This window comes from Pongo abelii, chromosome 3 (genome assembly GCF_028885655.2).
Source record: "Pongo abelii isolate AG06213 chromosome 3, NHGRI_mPonAbe1-v2.0_pri, whole genome shotgun sequence".
NCBI lineage: Eukaryota > Metazoa > Chordata > Mammalia > Primates > Hominidae > Pongo > Pongo abelii.
Window position 1 is genome coordinate 144,733,232 of NC_071988.2, and position 17,719 is coordinate 144,750,950.

The 17,719-nt window shown below is 36.0% G+C and overlaps 1 protein-coding gene across 6 annotated transcripts in view; it reads left to right on the plus strand.

The window, feature by feature from the left end:
• AFG2A (AFG2 AAA ATPase homolog A) overlaps positions 1-17,719 on the plus strand; it is a 409,783-nt gene that overhangs the window by 283,287 nt on the left and 108,777 nt on the right. Inside the window, exon 13 of one of the 6 annotated variants that reach the window (XR_008524743.2) lies at positions 4,023-4,044. The exons of 4 other annotated variants lie outside the window; for them this stretch is intronic. Coding sequence is in view for 1 of the 2 variants with exons in the window: in XM_054554462.2 (XP_054410437.1) it covers positions 4,023-4,076 (54 nt within the window). In the remaining variant the exon portion in view is untranslated. Of the gene's footprint in view, positions 1-4,022; positions 4,242-17,719 lie in introns of those variants that run through there. One more of the 6 variants, XM_054554462.2, reaches the window with a different exon arrangement.

Here is a 17,719-nt window from a genome sequence, read left to right on the forward strand (position 1 = left end):
CGTGTTGGCCAGGCTGGTCTCGAACTCCTGACCTCAGGTGATGCACTTGCCTCGGCCTCCTAAAGTGCTAGGATTATAGGCATGAGCCACTGCGCCCGGCCAGTTCTACCTTTTTTATTCCTGAGTAGTTACACTGCTTTATGGATGTACCAGAGTTTAACCATTTATCTGTCTAAGGACATTTAGGTTGTTTCCAGTTTTGGGCTATTAGGAATAAAGCTGCTGTGACCATCCATGTACAAACTTTTATGTCAACGTAAGTTTTTATTTCTTTAGAATAAAGAGTACAATTGTTAAATCATATGATATATTAGTTTCCTGTTGCTGCTATAACAAATTACCACAGGCTGGAAGCTTAAACAACACAAATGTATCATAGTTGTATAGCTTAACAATCTTACATACATCTCATTGGGCTAAAATCAAGGTGTTGGCAAGGTTGCATTCCTTTCTGGAGGAATCTATTCCTTTCCTTTTCTAGTTTCTCCTGTTATTCTTGGCTCGTAGTCTGTTCCTTCATCTTCAAAGGAGCAATGTTGCATCTCTCTGTGCCTTTCCTTCGAAGTCACATCTTCATCTGCTGACTTTCTTCTGCCTCCCTCTTCCACTTTTAATTCTTGTATAATGTTACATAATGTATTTCTGTTTTAAGGTCAACTGATCAACGACCTGAATTTCATCTACAACTTCAATTTCTCTTTGCTATTTAAAGTAACATATTTTCAGGTTCCAGGGGTTAGTATATGAACATCTAGGGGTTGGTAATGTTGTTCTGCCTACTGCATATGATAAATTCATGTTTAGTTCTATTTTAGAAACTACCAAACTATCTTCCAGAGTGGCATATGACTTTATATTCCCACCAGTAATGTATGAGAAATCCAGTTTCTCTACATCCCTGCCAGCATTTCATATTCTAGTAGGTATGTAGTGATACCTCATTGTGATTTTAATTTGCATTTCTCTAATAGTTAATGATGTTGAACTTTTTTTATGTGCTTCTTTGCCATACATATTTCTTCTTTGGTGAAATGTCTCCTCATGACTTTTGCACATTTTCCTTTCGATATGTGGTTTATACAAGTCCTCTGGATATGTGGTTTGCAAATATTTTCTCTCATTCTGTAGCTTGTTTTTAATTCTCTTAACAGGGACTTTTGCTTATGGGAAACCTTACAAAATTTCAGTTCTTGCCTTACATGAGTGATGCCACATGCTACAATCATGAATATCTCATGGGGTTTTAAAGAAAACATTCATGTGAGACAGTAGTCATTACTTAAAGCTGTGTTTGAAGTAAGACTTTGTGCTGATTTGGATGTAGTTAGAGTTGGACCCAGTGATGTGCTTGAACTGGCTCTTCCCAGTTTGCAAGAGGCACGTTTTGAAGTCCAAGAATGTTGCAAGTTAGTTTTTAAACAGTCAGTTGCCATGTTGGGAGTATGTATACAATGGAAATTGGCAATCACTATAAATCAGTGCTCCCCTCCGCACTGGAGAGTAGGTAGTTAAATATTTACCAACTCTCTGCCAGTGAGACAGGCAAAGAATTTGTCAAGAAATTGAGTATTTTTTTCCTTTCAGTCAGTGCCCAGTGAGATATATCATAAATAAATACGTCAGGGCACTCTTTTCACCAGCTTATAATATTTGCTTTGTATTTTTTGCTATTTTATTTTTATTTGTGTTCATCGATGTTGTCCTGTTCTAATTATAATTTTTCAGAATGTCAGGGAGTACAGTGGTATATAAGTAGTATAGTTTAATGGTGTAGATTAGACCATACATTTCAGAATCAGATAGACTTAGCTTACATCCCACCTCAATTTAGTAGCTGTATGAACCTGGCAATATTGTCTTATATGTAAAATTATGACAGTTATTATACACAATACAGTCAGCCCCCCAAATTTACAGGTTTCAAATCCGTGGATTCAACCAATCAAGGGTCAAAAAAAAATTTTTTAAGAAAAAAAAACAGTAAAAAATAATGCAACAATCAAAAATTTAAATGTTAACACAAATGTTGAAAATACAGTATAGCAACTATTTACATGGCATTCACATTGTGTTAGCTAATATAAGCAATCTAGAGATGATTTTAAGTATAGGGAGGATATGCAGAGGTTATATGCAAATAACTACACCATTTTTTATAAAAAGGACTTGAGTATCTGTGGATTTTGGTATCCTGGTGGGGGTTGGGGAGGGGATTGGAACCAATCCTCTGCAGATACCAAGACAACTGTATATACTTTATAAAGCTTGTATAAGATGATACTCATAAAGCATTTAACAGATAATGTCTCATTAAGTGTTAACTGTTATATCATTACAACTATCACCATTATAATCTCAACAGGGCAAGCGTTTCATAATCACAGCTGATTAAAATACCTTTTTAGTATTCAGGCATCCCCTGCTTAACACTTAATATCCTAGAAAATCAGATGTCCTACTTGAAAATGCTAACCAGGAACCCATTCCCCCAAATCCCCAACCAGTTTCCTAAAAGCTAACTAAATGCAGTGAAATATCTTTAAAGTAATAAATTATAATTTTGGGATGTAAAATGCTTAAACAGTGGTTTCCTGATGGCCTAACAAATCTAGCTGTTAAGGAACCGTTGCTAGGTTGATACACTCAGAGGACTTTCAAAATGTCTACACACGATCAGACCTTTCTACCAGTTGTGTTTGGAATGTAACATGAGACTTCCCTCCGTACATTCTTTTGTTTAAAATGTTATGTTAACTTTGAGGAATGTAAGTATAAATTTTTCCCATATAAACGTCAGCAGGAAAATGTTGAATTTAGAGACATATATTGCCTGAGTTATGGGTGTTAAAACCAAGAGGAATTCTATCAGAAAATGTTAACCACGGAGACTCTGTAAGTGTGCCCGATTTTTATGTCCTGGTTTATTTACTGGATGAAGTGGATATAACTAACAAGAAAACACCTGATTAGTGCTACAGACTCTATGTTCTTATTTAATTCTCATACAACTTTGGAAGTTAAAAGACCTTAAATTAATTGTGCAAAGCTGTACAACTCCTTCATTTCTGAGTTGAAATTCAATTCTATTACAGTAGCTAATAGCTATCCAGGAACAGCTATTAGAAAACTGGAAAAGCATCAAGGAAAGGCTACTGAAGTGTGTTTTCCTTGCGATCCAGTGTCTTATTTTCTAGTAAATGTCCTGTCTATCCCCTCTTCCCCTATAGGAAGTTTTCTTCTCTTTCTCCAGATGCTATTATATGAGATACAATTTACAAATTCTTTTTTTCTCATCTGACAGTAGCTTTTTTCTATACAATCAGTTACCTTTCACTGTTTTTCACCCATCCTTTTTAAAATATTTCTGATGTCAGAATTTGCTGCAAAAGAATTAATGAAAAGTATCAAGAAGTTTGCTAGAGCTTTCTGCTCTTGCTTCTCTCATGGAATCAAGTGGAAAATTGGGCTTTCTTATTTTATTTCATTCACTGAGTAACTGTACTCACAAGAATGTCTACTTCAGTAAGGTAGTTGAACCAAGCGTATCCTGACAGCCTCATGGAAGCAATGAATCTTTTAATTTATGTTAGAGAGGAAAACGAATTAATGAGGAAGAAAATCATAAGTAGAGGGTTAGGCATTCTAGAGAATTATATTTAAAATTAGCCACTAGGTCACTTCTGCATCAGTTGTTCTACGTGAAAATGATAGAGTATCCCCTCAAATATTAAGTCGCATTCTGGCCATCCTTTTTCATAGGTTGCACTCAAATTACTTTCAGGTTAGTTGTGTTTCCTTTTTTTTTTTTTTTTTTTTTGGTGAGACAGGGTCTAGCTCTGTCGTCTGGGGTGGAGTGTAGTGGCGCAAGGCTGGAGTGTAGTGGCACAATCACACGGCTCACTGCCACCTCAGCCACCTGGACTCAAGCCATCCTCCCACTTCAGCCTCCTAGGTAGCTAGGACTATAGGCACACGCCACCACACCCAGCTAATTTTTGGTTTGTTTTGTTTTGTTTTGGTAGAAATGGGTTTCGCCATGTTACCCAGGCTGGTCTCGAACTCCTGGACTCAAGTGATCCTGGCCTCCCAAAGTGCTGAAATTACAGGTGTGAGCCACCATGCCTAGCCCAGTTGTGTTTCTGTATATCAGAAGTGAATAATCTGAAAATGAAATTAAGAAAACAGTTGCATTTACACTATCATCCAGAAGAATAGAATACATAGCAGTAAATTTACCCAAGGTGAGATACTTGTATACTGAAAACTATGAAACATTTCAGAAAGAAATTAAGAAAATCTAAATAAATGGAAAGACATCCTGTGTTCATGGATTGAAAGACTAAATATTGTTAAGATGTAGGCACTAACCAAAGTGATCTATGGGTTCAGTGCAGTTCCTATCCAAATTTCAGTGACATTTTTTGCAGAAATGAGAAGGCCAGTTCTCAAACCCATATGGAATGCAAGGGGCCCCAATAGCCAAAACAATATTGAAAAAGAACAAAGCTGAAGGACTTTCACTTCGCAATTTCAAAACTTAGTACAAAGTTACCATATTCAAAATAGTGTGATACTGGCATAAGGATAGACTATATGTAAACCAATGTAATTAGAATTAAGAGTCTGGAACTAAATCCATGAATACATGGATTTATGAATTAATCGAATATCCACAAGGATACTAAGACCATTCACTGGGGAAATAATAGATTCTTCAATTAATGCTGCTAGGACAACTGGATTTTCATATACAAAAATTGAAGTTGGACCCCTACCTTATACCATATATAAAAGTTAACTCCAAATGGATCGGTGGCCTAAATATAACAGTTGCCTTAAAATTCTTAGAGGAAATCATGGGGTAGGGATCTTAAAGACTTTGGATTTGGCCATGGGTTCTTAGATATGACACCAAAAGCACAAGGAAGGAACACATTTAATGGAATCTCTTGGCTTATAAACCATAAACCCAGACCACTAAGTCAAAACTATTATAAAAATCAAATTAGATACATGTAAGCAGACTATATAGCCACTGATTTGGATAGTAATATGAGACCAAATTTTTATTTGTTGGCAATTAACCTATATATAGTAACTAACCTGTAGAGTCTGCATCTAAGAAGTTTTGTCAAACTTCCCAAAGCTAACCGTCAATGTTGTTATGGATAGAAGGTACCAAAGTCTTTAGTGTAACATATTTAGACAATAGAGGGTGTTAAGAATAGTCTCCAGATGGATACTAAATTGGTTCTTATCCAACAACATTAAGAAATAGCCATTCTTCTGTAGTTCATTGTGCATGTTATTCTCCTCTATAATATTGTAAAATATATATTTTGTCTTCCAGCTCTGTTTTCCTGGCATGCAACTCCTAAAATCCTTAGAATTTCCAAAGTAATATCTTTTTCTATGCTAATGAGTTGACTAGTGGCTTCAGGCTGGGGTCACAGGAGAGAACAAGGCATGATTATAGGATTGGGACTTTAAGTCCATCCCGCAAACTCCAGGGAGGGGAGAGGGGCTAAAGATTGAGTTGATCACTGATGACCAATGATTTAGTCACCTGTATCCTTTGTAATGTCTTTAATAATAACCTGGTAAATTAAGTAAGTGTTTTTGCTGAGTTATGTGAGCCACTCTAGAAATTAATTGAACCCAAGCAGGGGTCATGGGAACCCTAATTTATAGCTCATCAGTCACAAACATAGGTAAAACAACCTGGGGCTTGTGGTTGTTGCTGTCAGGTGTCAGTCTCCTGGGGCTGAGCTCTCAACCTGTGGGTCCTGACACTGTCTCTAGGTAGACAGTTTCAGAACTGAATTGGAGGACACCTATCAGGTGTATGCTACAGAAATGAATGATTACTTGGTAGTAGGGAGAAATCCCCCATATATTTAGGGCTATAAAGTCTTTTGTATTGATTGCCGTGGTATGAGAGCAGAGGGAAAAAAAATTTTTTTCAACTCATATCCTCCCACTCCCCATAGCTGCTCTTGCCTTTATCAGTGTTTTGTGTGAAAGTCTGTATAAGGATAGAAAAGGAGATTGAGGTGGCCCTATGAACTGTGTAGCCCTGGATTCCATTCCATTGAGTTCAGCCAACGGGATGCATCAATAATTTTTTTTTTTTTTTTTTTTTTTTTTTTGAGACAGGTTTCACTGTCACCCAGGCTGGAGTGCAGTGGTGCAGTCATAGCTCACTGCAGCCTTAAATTCCTGGGCTTAAGCGATCTTCCAGCTCAGCTTCCTGAGTAGCTGGGACTACCAGCATATGCCGCTGCACCTGGCTATCAACAGGAGCTTAGAAGGTGGAAGGAGAAAGAGGTCAGGATATGTATTCCCGCTCCTTCCCTGCCCAAGAACCTCAATTCTAGTATTGGCCATATCCCTTTATAACTGTATCTCTTGTCCTTTGAGCCTCCACCCCACTTCTTCAACAGCTTCAGCTTTGGGTTTTGATAATACTGTCTTCTCCCGCTTACTTCTTCCAGGTCCTAAGCAGTAATAGCTTCCTGCAGTCCCTAGACTTTGGTTCTGTCAGCATCCCTTAACCTTTCCAGCACTTTGGGAAATATTCCCTAAGTTGATTTGTCTTCAAAGTCTCTAACAGGACCCTGACTAATTTTCTATTTTATTTTTACAAGTAAAAATTGTATATATTTATGGTGTATATGATGTTTTGATATATATACACATTTAGAATGGCTAAATCAAGCTACTTAATATATGTTTTACCTCACATACTTATTTTGGAAGATGAGAACATTTAATATCTACTCTCTTAGCAATTTTCAAATACATGATATATTGTTAACTGTAGTCATTATGACATACAATAGGTTTCTTGAACTTATTGCTCCTGACTAACTGAAATTTTGTGCCCTTTGACCAACACTACCTAATCTCTCTGCTAACCACCATTTACCCTCTCTGAGTTCAACTTTTTTACACTCCACATATAAGTGAGATCACGGGATATTTGAATTTCTGTGCCTGGTTTATTTCACTTTATGTGATGTCCTCCAGGGTCATCCATGTTGTCAAAACATAACAGACTTTCCTTCTTTTTTTAGGCTGAATAGTATTCCATTTTATTGCACATTTTCTTTATCTGTTCATTTGTTGATGGACGCTTAGGTGAATAGTGCTACAATAAACATGGGAGTACAGATAGCTCTTTGATATACTGATTTCTTTTCTTTTAGATATATACCCAGCAGTGGGTTTGCTAGATTATATAATAGTTATATTTTTTATTTTTTGAGGACCCTCTGTGCTGTTTTCTGTAATTGCTTATAGAAGTTGACTAGTTGACATTCCCATCAGCAGTGTACAAGGGATCCCTTTTTTCTACATCCTTGACAACCCTAATTTTTTGATCTTCCAACTTAATTTTTTTTTTCCTATTGGTTAATACAACTTTGACCTGTCAAATCGTGGTAGACATTCTGTGAATAATATTACTGTAGTAGAAGCCAGAATGTTTTATAGAGGAAATGTAGAACAGAAATTAAATCTGGAGAGTCAGATAGAGGTAGATTAAGAGGACCTTTCATATTAGTGTTACTGCATTTTTCTCAAAGTGTCTCCAAAAAGTTTGAAATGTTGTATACGTTATTTAGAATTGTACTCAGAAGATAATGTATTTTACCAACAACTGAGCTTAATTTTTATAGTTTATTATTTTCTTCATTTCCTAGTCTCCGAAGACCATCTTCTCATAAAAGTGCTTATATATGTGAAAGTTTGTTTGCATTTTCAACCTGTTCACCAATCCGGAAACCTAGGGTGAGAATACCTGTGTTAACTGTTTTTAAAAATTTCCATGACATGTTTGGTCAGGGGAGAAGAATGTTCTGTGACAAGTGCCAGTTTTATCGGTGAGGTAGAAAAGGCCTTAGAAAGTGCTGGTAAGACAGAAAAAGAACTGTAGGAAGAAATCAGTGTCGGAGAGCATAGAGATCCTCAATCCTTGGATATATACCACCCAGTGAAGCAGATCAGAAAGACCTACATTTTATAGTGCTGTCACAACACACAAGCTGGAAAGCACCCTATTATATGTGAATTGGCCACAGCTAAGAGTAAATGATTGAAATCTTTTAAAACTTTTAGTTACATTGTTTACAATTTGGGGTAAATGTCTAGATATCTTTAGTCATTTAAATTTTTTCATCTAAACTCATAATTTTGCTTCTAGAGTCCTAACGAGTAGTGAAATGGAGATTAATCTTGAAAATCCCATTACCTTACATCACTAGAAGCACTTTGTCCACCTGCTCCCTGGACCTAGAAGAGTAAACCTGTGGTTGTCCGGTTCTAGGTGGTAGCTTTAAGATACTGCAGGCGAAGACATATATTTGTGACCAGCAGATTACAAACAAGCAAGAAAGTGTAATCCCATTCTGCTATATTTTTAATGGACAGGATTGGATATATCTTTCTAATCATAGAAAACGTCTGGAAGAAAATGGTTTCTACAGAGGGAAATTAATGTATTGAAGGTGGGAACAAGATTTTGGTTTTTACATACACATTTCTGTACTGTTTGTTGTTGCTATTGTTTTACCATGAGTTTGTATTACTCAATAAAATAACAAAAATAGGTGAGGTCAGGAAGGACACCTTTTCTTGCTATATAGATTATTTTTGCCTCATCCTCGGTTCCTTAGTTTCCATTTCCTTACAGTATTTTCCAGTTACTTGTTTTTAACAATTTGTGGGGTCTGTCCATAGTTTTTCCTTTTTCTTGTCCTGATTAGTAGCCTCCCAATTTATTTTCTCATCACCTGCACACAACCCAGACCCTCCTATCAAATGTGAAACCTTCTACCTATTCACCCCTCTACACAGATCACACATCATTTTCTTGTCCTAACTGTTTCGATTGTTCCCTGATTTTTGTGCTATGCCTTTGAAGATTTATTGTTTACAAAGAACTAAAGCATTTTTAGTTTATTTGTTTAAGCTCCCCTCAAAAGATAATAATAGGCAAAAGAAACACCATAAGAACATACCAAAATTCCACTGAAAGCTAACTAGGGAATGTTGGCTTCCAGTCTTAGCTAGAAAATGATCAAAATTCGATACTGGTTGATTTTTTAAAATACGAATTGTGAGTCATATTCAAAAAGAGCCACAGCTTGCAGTTTTAGTCCCAGACTAAAGTAGGTATAGATAGATAGTTCCAAGAGATCATCTGCATTACAGGAATCAGGCAAAATTACTTTCACCTGGAAAGCCGTTTGTTTGCGTGGAAATACAGCATGGTTAGAGGTAGCCCTCTGGATCTGACTGCTTGCTTCAAATCATACTCCACTTTCACTGTGCTTAACCTCAGTCAAGTTACTTGCTTCTTTTAGCTTTAAGGTTATCTTGCATAAAAATCAGGATATTTAAAATACCTCACTAGTTTGTTACATGATTAAATGAAACAATGCATATAAAATAATACAGAGCCTGTTACATGGTTACTTTTAGCCATTAACAGCATAATCATAAAATATCACATTATAAAGTTGCAAGAGATTCTTTCCTTACCTCCTCAAAAGGGTTTTTACTTGGACCTTCCAGCATTTTAAGCTATGTCACCAGCATCAGTCTTTTTGACTTCATACCTACCAAATTAGTAGTTTTATTTTCAAAAAGCTGACTGCTATAGTAGTTGGTGTTTATCAAATATGTTACCAATATTTAATATTGGTAACATATCAATACATATGTTCAAACATATCAAGTTTTGATACCATTTCTTGTATGCAGATTGATCCTCGTATACAAGCTAAAGCTAAACTGTGCTAATGATATTTAATGGGTACATATCCTGTATAGAATAAAATATTTCCTGAATTTCATTTTCCTTTTCCAGAATTTTATACATACATGCTCATGGAAACACACACAAGCACACCTCTCTGTGCCCTAACAACAACAAAAATCTTATAAGTTTAGACTTCTTTTGATTAAAATCATATGGTTAGTCCCAAAACTACAAATATATTTTTAATTTAAGTAAAAGAGGACACTCCAACAAAACTAATATTCACTGCACCTCTGAGCATAGCACACATCCTTTCTGAGTTCAGGTGGATACAATTAGCTGCTACTAAAAATGAACCATTGGTGAAGTCAGTGAATATTAAATGTGGGACTTACAAGGCTAGGAATGACAAATAATGGGAAAAAACATTTTGTACTCTAATTTTAAAAAGAACTATTTAGGAGACAGCTGTAGCTGGGGTGGCTTTCTCTTGTGGAGGCATTTGCTCCATTGTTGAGGGTTGGTACTGTCTAAAGTTAAACCATTTCAGTGATGCCTAGCATGGAACACTTGACAACCAACCTTCCAGGTAGGAAATGAGGCTTCCTTGCCAGCAAGTCCATATAATACTACTACAATTTTTATGACTAGACTATTTTCGCAGAAGTACATACTGCTTAATTGACATTAAACTTAAGTAAATCTATCTCTTTGTCTTAAAAATAATCTTAATAACAAATAGAAATCTTTAGTATCCCAGTCTAACTCAATTTAGTCCTATTTAGTTTGGGATAAGAAAGTACTGTATCAGTTATTTTGGCAAATTATTTATAGAAGCTATGTGGAATAAGCTGTATCTATTTAGATTTTATATTGTTTGGTAATTAGCATACAATAGCTTACATGTAATAAATTCGTTAAATAGTAGAAATTATGAGTAATTCTACTGGGCTTACTCTTGTCTTAGATTACATAGATATAAGTATTCTTGGGCATTTTGATGCTAGACCAATGATTTATAATATCAAATACATTTATTTTTAATACCAACAAAGGTCACTGGGGTTCAAAGAAGTAAGATTAAGCAGCCAAGGAAACGTGTGGGACAATAGTAACACAAATACTCATTTTAATGTCCTCATTTGCTTTACTGTTAGTAGAAAGTTTAGTAAATAAAATAGATGACAGATCTCGTAATTATATCAGAGTAAACCTAGCAATAGGACATTAACATTGATCTTATTAAAATACAGTTGACTCTTTGAACACCACAGGTTTGAATTGCACAGGTTCACTTATATGTGGATTTTTTTCAATAATTATATTGGAAAGATTTTTGGAGATTTTTGATAATGAGGAAAAACCATGTGGCCTAGAAATATAAAAAAAATTAAGAAAAAGAAATGTCATGAATGTATAAAATATGTATATACTAGTCTATCATTTACTAACATGAAATATACACAAATCTATTATAAAAAGTTAAAATTATCAATACCTACACACACAAACACTACTCAGCCTGAAGACGATAAGGATGAAGACATGAAGACCTTTATGATCTGCTTCCACTTAATGAATGGTAAATATATTTTGTCTTCTTTATGATTTTATTAACCTTTTTTTCTCTAGCTTTATTATAAAAATACAGTATATAATACATATAAAATACAAAATATGTGTCAGGCTATGTTATTGGTAAGGCTTCCAGGCAATAATAGGCTATTAGTAGTTAAATTTTTTGGAGCGTCTCAGGTTAAAGGAGAATTTTTGGTGTGTGGGGTTTGGCACCTCTAGCCCCCATGCTTTTTGTGCATCAATTGTAATTCATTTTGCCTGCATGATAACTGCTTATTTTTTAAGATATATTTTGAAGACTCAAAATAATATCATGTTGATATAGAAACATTCCATTTCCATTTGTAATTAAAATTGAAAAAAATTTAATTCTTCCATTTACCTTGACTATCACAAATACATGTAATGATTTTATGCATTAAACCCAGTCTAGAGCTGAACCAATTAAGACAAAATTGACATAACAGATTTGCCCACTTTTTCATTAAATATTTTTATCCCTAATCAGGCCCTCAAGTTACCTGTTAATGCTAATTGTATGACTTGGGGTAATATGGATCAATAATTGTATTTTTTAAAGGCTAGAAATTATTGGATAAATTGTGGAAATTTTAATTATTTCTAGACTTCATTTGTAGAATAAAGTTTAATCAGAATGTTTGAGCTAAAGGAGATCCTAGATGTCATGGTCCAGTCCCTCTCCTTTTACAGATAAGAAAACTGAAGCTCCAGAAATTAATATCTTTGCCATTATCATCAGTGTATGAGAACAGACCGGCAAAAGTGAACTCATTTATTTCAATAGCCCATCATTTTTTCCCCCTTATACCACACTGCCTCTTAACTTTTAATTTCCTACCAGTTCACTCTTCTTGCCAAAGTGCTCCTTCTGTTAATTACTATTTTTCCTACCTTCCCTCCACACCAACTAAAGAAAAATTCCTAGTGCCTATTTCCTCTCAGCTTCTAGGGATATTTATTGCCTGAATGAATCTCTGCAGTAGCATTTTCAAAAGTGTAACAAGATGAAAAGGACATTCTAATGTCAGCATAACTCTTTAGGGCTTTACTAATACGAAAGCTATTCTGTCTATGAAATCTGCCCTAGTTACAGTCTTTCTTCTTCTCTCTTGTTTTTTACTTCACTCTTCAACTACATGGATTCTCTAAAAACTTAGGTGATTTTTGGTTTTGTTTTAACTATATGATCTCCTAGTAGGACAAGTATAAAAGGACAAGGTATACATATGTTTAAAGTCTTGTCCTTTTATGCCTGCCTTACCTACTGAACCTAAAGTTGGTAATTAAGTATTACAGACATTTAGGTCCCAGAATTTTATATCTCAAGACAAAAAAAGAATATAGGCAGCACAATGTCATGAGATTTGACCTATGACAGGTTTTTCTTGAATGTTTCTAGGAGGTACTCCACTGGCTTTTTTTCAATATTAGACATCACCATATTATGCTTTTTTAAACGTATGTAGATAAAAGTGAATGTGGAACATAAATTTGCACAGTCTTCCTAGAAGGTGGTTAATATATAATACAGAAACTTCAAGTACTCACCTTTTGTCCTATAAATTCTATTTTTATAACTTTGTCCTAGATAATAAGACAAATAATCCAAGATTGAATCTGCCTTAGAGAGTTGCTTTAAGGATTATTGCATATACACTGTATCTACATAACAGAATGAGAAACTATTAAAATGGTGATACATATATCTGTATGTATTAACATTAAAAGAAGTTCATGCGTTTATTAACTGGAAAAGTAGATTACAAAACAGTCATAAATAACACAACATTTATGTAAAACTATGTATGTTACAATGGTCTGGAAAATTGTTCCCCAAAATGCTAACAGAGCCATCACGTTTATTATTTTTACTTTTTTTTTTTTTTTTAAAGAAACAAAGCCTCAGTCTGTCACCCAGGCCAGAGCACAGTGGTGCAGTCATAGTTCAATGTAGCTTCAGACTCCTAGGCTTTTGCCTCAGCCTCCTGAGTAGCTGGGACTGCATGTGCACACCACTTGGCCTTGCCAATTTTTTCAAATTTTTTTTGTAGAGGTGGGGAAGTGGAGGGGCTCAGCTTTGTTGCCCAGACTGGTCTCATGTCTCCTGGCTTCAAGTGATCCTTCCACCTTGGCTTCCCAAAATGCTGGGATACAGGTATGAGCCACCCATGTCCAGACAATTTTTACTTTTTAATTAATGTTAATCAACATTATAGCAATATTGTATATAATAAATATGAACCACTTTTATAGTCAGAGAAGGCAATGAAATTATTTTTATTTTAAAAACAAACCAAATGTACATAGCCTTGGTATTTACTAGCAGTATGACTTTTAACTTGTTACACACTTCCTCATTTGTAAAAGGGTGTAAATGTCAGTCATATTCCCATCCCATCTTCCTCCCCGTTTATGAATCCTGAGCCCCTGTTGGCTCCATTAACAGCTGGAGTAAATGCCTTTTGACAGGTGTGAGGGTCAGATTTCTCATCAGCAACTTCCTTAGCAAAAGCAGTGTTGTTAAATAGAAAAGGTGGAGGGAAACCAAGATGTTGACAGAGCCTAGAAGAGAAGTTAGCATGATGATCTAAAGGAGTATTTGCAAAGTCCAGAATTATGTAGCTATTTTAAGACTGTCTTTAGTTTTATTGTCATTAACTTAATGAGTTTCAGGAAAGAGGGAATGTCTCTTCTGATTCATTTTGATTCAACAGTTTTATTTTTAGGTATATACAGAGGAGAATTATCTTGGTTAAAAATAAAAAAGGAAAACTTACACAGCTGAAGTGAATGGTACTCTGAAGTATCTGTGGGGAGACTGTAGTTAGTGACTTGTGTCATACCCCTTCCACCCATACCAGATCCTTTCCCTTGAGACATGGGTGCTTTTCCCTGGCTACTGTTAGAAGCAATCACATTTTTATGTAATGAACTCTGAGGGGTTTAAAAATGAGTGAGACATGGTATCCTGGAGTGCAGCATATGACTGCTCAGCATTTACAGGTTTGTTTTTTTTTTCCCCTCATTTTACTTTTCCATTTAGTAAACACTAGGCCGTAAACTCATTTTAATTTATTCACTGAGAAGGAAATGACATAATATTCACCGCTGTGGCTGCATAGGTCATCAATTCCCTGGGACTCAGGATTACATCTGAGCTGATATCAGACTGCCTCTTCCCAGGAAAGTAAAATTTGAAGTCTGTGTGTCAGGGGCCTGCAGTGTAAGTATTCGAGAAAGTTTGTTCAAAGTATTTTCTTTCCAAAAAGCAGGAATACAGGAGCAGGATGGTGTATTAGGAATTTTAGCTTAAGACTCCTTTACAATTTCTTCTCCTAAGAAATTTTAGCTCTCTTTAACAGTGTGATTGTCAAGTACGCTAGTGAATCTTACAAAAATTATGCAACTGGAGAAATGAAGAAATTATTTGCTATTCGTACTGGCTTATGTGCAGGCAAAATAAAAGTAGGCAATGGATGGAAGACAATAGAGACTTTTGCTTTATTAAGGTGAAGTGAATTTCACCTCCTTTTATCGTTTGAAGTACTGAGAGGTTTTTGTTAGACTGTTTTGTTTGCCTTTAAGAACAAAATTTTAAATCTAAGAGGTTTAGTATTGAGTGGCAATTATTTTGTTTACTTGTCTGTCTTCTCTGTTGACTATAAACTCCTTCGTGGTAGAGATGGTGTTGCTTATGTTTGATAAGTCCAGTCCCAGACTCATAAATGTTTATTTGGTTGGATAATTAGCAAATTAATTAATTTTGCCTGTTAATGCAGATAATTTTGCTTAAAAATAGTTATACATAAACACATATACATACATACATACATACATACAGTGGGCCTACCTTCTATTTTCTGCTGCTTTCAACTTAAGCTTGGGAATATTTTTGCTATAGCTATTTACAAAGTTTTTGCATTAAAGGATTAAATCACTCTAAGTTGAGTGGGAATTGGAAGGAGCAATAATATTGGGGCTATTTTTAAAATGTCTGTATGCTGGAGAATAGGAAATGGTTAACTATGGCCAGACCTATACCCTAGCATATCTAAATCTATTACAAAAGTAAATTAACCACTGTATTAAAGTTCTCTAGAGAGACAGATACAATAGGAGCCATTTATTATCTAGATCTGTATATGAGTTTATTAGGGAGCACTGGCTCATGTGATAACACTGTGAAGTCCCATGATAGGCTGTTTGCAAGCTGGGGGAAGACAAGCTGATAGGGGGCCCAGTCCAAGTCATAAAGCCTTAAAATGAGAGAATCTGACAGTGCAGCTATCAGTCTGTGGCTGAAAGCCTGAGAGCCTCCAGGAGGCCGCTGGTGCAATTCCACTGTCCAAAGGCTGGATAACCTGGAGTATGATGTTCAGGAGTAGTAGGAGAGGAAGCAAGCGTCTGACACAGATAGAAAAAGAAAGCCAGAAGACTCAGCAAACTGCTTATCCCCCTTCTCCTGCCTGTTTTGTTGTAGCTGCTGGCGGCCATTGGATGGCACCTGCATTGAAGGGTATTGCTCTCAGTCCACCAACTCAAATGTCAGTCTCCTCTGACAACACCCTCACAGACACACCCAGTAACAATTCTTTACCAGCCATCTAGGCATCCCTCGGTTCAGTCACACCTAATATTTTTTTTTTTTCCTTTTTTTTTTTTTTCTTTTATTATTATTATTATTATTATTATTATACTTTAGGTTTTATGGTACATGTGCGCAATGTGCAGGTAAGTTACATATGTATACATGTGCCATGCTGGTGCGCTGCACCCACCAACTCGTCATCTAGCATTAGGTATATCTCCCAATGCTATCCCTCCCCCCTCCCCCCACCCCACAACAGTCCCCAGAGTGTGATGTTCCCCTTCCTGTGTCCATGTGTTCTCATTGTTCAATTCCCACCTATGAGTGAGAATATGCAGTGTTTGGTTTTTTGTTCTTGCGATAGTTTACTGAGAATGATGATTTCCAATTTCATCCATGTCCCTACAAAGGACGTGAACTCATCATTTTTTATGGCTGCATAGTATTCCATGGTGTATATGTGCCACATTTTCTTAATCCAGTCTATCATTGTTGGACATTTGGGTTGGTTCCAAGTCTTTGCTATTGTGAATAATGCCGCAATAAACATACGTGTGCATGCAGTCACACCTAATATTAACTAACCGTCACAACCGCCATTCCCCATGTTAGTACTTAGTGTGCTAAGTCAGTGCAAAATGTGGGACAATTAATTTACATAATTTCTTTTTGTATTTTAATTCCTGTGAATAGTATGTGTGCTCTTAAGTATTTATAAACATAAACATAGAAAAACAAACACTTGTGATTTTTATATTCTTGAGTTTAAGGAAATATATTTAATCTATTTCAGGCAGTTAAAATATAATTTTACTTGTGCGTGTGTATAAAATATTTCTCAAAGCAGTACCTCTGTAACAAGAAAACCTTGGCCCTGTTTCTTCAAATGAATATAAGCTCTAATAAATAGACATTTATTTGTTCAGTCTCTGAACTATTTAATGAGTTGAAAATCCTTTTTTTTTTGAGACAGAGATTCGCTCTCGTTGCCCAGGCTGGAGTGCAGTGGTGAGATCTTGGCTCACTGCAACCTCCGCCTTCCTGTTTCAAGTGATTCTCCTGCCTCAGCCTCCCGAGTAGCTGAGACTACAGGCACATGCCACCATGCCCAGCTAATTTTTTGTATTTTTAGTAGAGACGGGGTTTCACCATGTTGGCCCGGATGGTCTCGATCTCTTGACCTTGTGATCCACCTGCCTCGGCCTCCCAAAGTGCTGGGATTACAGGTGTGAGCCACCGCGCCCGGCAGAAAATCTTAAATCTATACTATAGAGTCTGACAAGAATTTGGGACCCAAAAGCAATATAGTTCTATTACATATTTATTTTAACAAGTAACATTTTAAAAGTCCATGTAATTTATAGATTTATTTGCTTTCTCTAACAAGTAATGCTTCTAATAAAAATCTGGGCCTGGCAGGGTGGCTCATGCCTGTTATCCCAGCACTTTGGGAGGCTGAGGTGGACGCATCACAAGATCAGGAGTTCCAGAACAGCCTGACCAGTATGGTGAAACCCTGCCTCTACTAAAAATAGAAAAAAAAATTAGCTGGGCGTGGTGGTGCATGCCTGTAATCCCAGCTGCTTGGGAGGCTGAGACAAAGGAACTGCTAGAACCCGGGAAGCGGGGGTTGCAGTGAGCTGAGATCGCACCACTGCACTCCAGCAACAGAGCAAGACTCCAACTCAAAAAAAAAAAAAAAAAAAAAAAACTGGAGTTAAAATTAAATTTAGCATATAACTTAACAACAACTTAAAATTTTGCTTGTA